Source organism: Lolium rigidum, chromosome 6, assembly GCF_022539505.1.
Source record: "Lolium rigidum isolate FL_2022 chromosome 6, APGP_CSIRO_Lrig_0.1, whole genome shotgun sequence".
In the NCBI taxonomy this organism is placed as follows: domain Eukaryota; kingdom Viridiplantae; phylum Streptophyta; class Magnoliopsida; order Poales; family Poaceae; genus Lolium; species Lolium rigidum.
In genome coordinates, this window is record NC_061513.1 from 90,615,859 (window position 1) to 90,618,405 (window position 2,547).

Below are 2,547 nucleotides of genomic sequence, written 5' to 3' on the forward strand. Positions count from 1 at the left end.
AACCATAAAAATATTGCCAAAGGCACGTATGGTGCCTTGTCTTTTTTCTCTTTCAAAACTTGCGATTACAAACTTGGACAGACCCATCGTGTATATACACACGAACGAACCAAAGACTACACAACCGACTCGAGTTGTTACTTTCCTAAACTAGCTTAATCGACTTGACCTTGGACTCACGAACAAATACTAAGCAGACTAGGACACCTAAACTTGGTATAGGTGAACCGACCTAGACCAACTCGACCTGGACACCAAGATGAACTAGTACTACAAAGACACTTAGCTAATTATGGCATGCAGCCTACACGCAAGAATAGTACTAGGAAACTAACCCAAATTTACCTCTCATCCTTTGGTAAGTTGTCCTGTTGCATCCCACGTTGCTGCATATCCCACGTTGGTGGACACGCGTCGCGCTGTTGAGTCGGAGGTTGCGAGCCTCCGCCTGATTAGAAACGAACACATCTCTTTTTTAGAAGAAAAAAGAACTTGCTTTGTCCGGGAATGGGAACCGGAGTCGGAGAGCAATCCGTCCGCGCGTCATATGGTTGATCGATGCGATCGCGCCAGCCCTACAAATATGCCCTCGACACTCGACAGAGACAAGGCTCGAAAACAGAATCCGATTAACTGGCCCTGATCGATAATGCCGCCGCTTCGACGACGCCTCGATCGCGCCCGCTCCGCGCCGACGCCATACCCCAACGGCTGGCTATCGCGACGCCCTCGCCGGAGCAAAACCAGGCGCGCCGATGGCGATGAGGTCCTACCGGCCGACGTCCTCACCGAGATCATCGCCCGCGCATCTTCGGGCGCCGCCGACGTCGCGCGCTTCTCCTCCACGTGCCGCCGCTGGGGCTTCGCCGTGGCCACGCACGCCGCCGCCATCTGCCGCTCACTGCCTCCACCCACACGGTACCAGACGCACCTCACCCTCGGCTTCTTCCATCAAGAAAACGAAGACGTCCGCGCCTTCCACAGGCGCCGCCGACCTTGCGACTCCGCGCAGCCGACCTTCGTGCCGACAGCGTCCGCCTCGCACCTCCTAGGCACGCTGTCGCTTGGCTCCCATCTCTTGGGCGGCCTGTTCGAGCATGCCCGCCCGGTCGCGTCCCGGAACGGGCGCCTCGTCCTGGAGCTCCGGCGCAAGGAGCGCGCCCAAGGCCTCACCCTCAGCGTCTACAACCCCATGACTGGGGAGGTGTCCGTGCTTCCAGCCCTCTCCGGCGAGGACTGCCCAGGGTACTACGCGTGCGCCATTCTCACGGGCGACGATCTTGACGCCAGCATTCCGCTCGGCTTCTTCCGCGTGCTCCTCGTCTACAACCGCCGCAGTTTCACGGCGATGCGGATCTTCTCCTCCGACGTCGGTAGCTGGAGGCTGGAAGGCAGGATGCCCGGCGCCAAGATGGATGCCGGTAAGCTGCGCCGGCTAGGCCCCGCTGTCGTGGTCCGCGGAGTGGCCTACTGGCCCATGCACCGTGCAGCGTTGGGCGTGCGCCTCGACGGCGCACTCATGGACGTGTGCTTCGTGCCCTACAACAACCACTATTTTCCGGACTACCGCTTGCTGGGAGTGACACCGGACGGGAACCTAAGCTTCGTCTTCGCACTATTCATCCGCCGTCTCATCATCACCATCGAGAGCCTGAAGCCGAGCTCGGCTAGTGAGTGGGAGTTCCATGAATTGATCAAACTTCCCGAGGTCCCGACGAGGCCATCGACCGCACTTAAGTTGCGGTGGTTCAACGAGAAGAGCGGCACGGTGTTATTCACCATCAGAGAAGGAGGAGAAGCCACCAGCGGCGCATTCATGTTGAACCTCGCGACCAGGTCCCTGGAGAAGCTTGCGGGCGGCGTCGAGTGCCATGGATGGAGAAACTTTTGCGGCTATGAGATGGACCGTGCTGCACACCTTGCGTCCGTAGCCCACTGCTGAGTCCTTATTTAGGGTCTAGGGTTTAGTCTTTTGAGTCACTAGGAAGCGGTCCTGGTGTAGTGTTTGTTGTGTACCGTGTCGGTCTGCTGCCTACCTCGACCTCCTGCTTTGTGTGGTGCTCCGGCCTACATCCATCCACAAGTCCTATGATCCACCCGAAGCTCTTGAGCCACTCCGCTAGGCTTCAGTGTTGTAGTAGGACCTTTAACGGCGATGGGTCGATCTTCCGGTGTGGAGGACAAGGACCATCATTTTTCGCCCTAGTAAACCGAAGAAAAAACCTCACTGTGGTTTCAATAGCATCCACAGAAGCAGAAAATCTTCCACTTTTCCATTCTCATATGAGGCAGGAAAGTAGTCAATGGCGAACCGACGCATCTTGCTCAAATGAGATTTTCCATAGTCTTCTGTGTGAAAAGTTCCCTTAGCTTCTGATGCTAGAGTCATCATCCTCCTCGCCTGGCAATATGGCTCTAAGAGAAGTCCTAGGAGTGAAGATGAGAAAGTTGTTGTGGGTAGAAAACTGAAGCAAGATTCAATGGAGTACACAATATATATATGATGCACAGATATATTAGCTCCAGTGCACTCATCTACATAAGAAG

The 2,547-nt window shown here is 55.8% G+C and overlaps 1 protein-coding gene across 1 annotated transcript; it reads left to right on the forward strand.

Annotated features, from left to right (window-relative positions):
- The first annotated feature begins 649 nt into the window (after positions 1-649).
- Positions 650-1,942, forward strand: LOC124662947. Its single transcript, XM_047200722.1, has one exon. It carries the CDS (start codon positions 650-652, stop codon positions 1,940-1,942), a length of 1,293 nt encoding a protein of 430 aa, XP_047056678.1.
- The last annotated feature ends 605 nt before the right edge of the window (positions 1,943-2,547 follow it).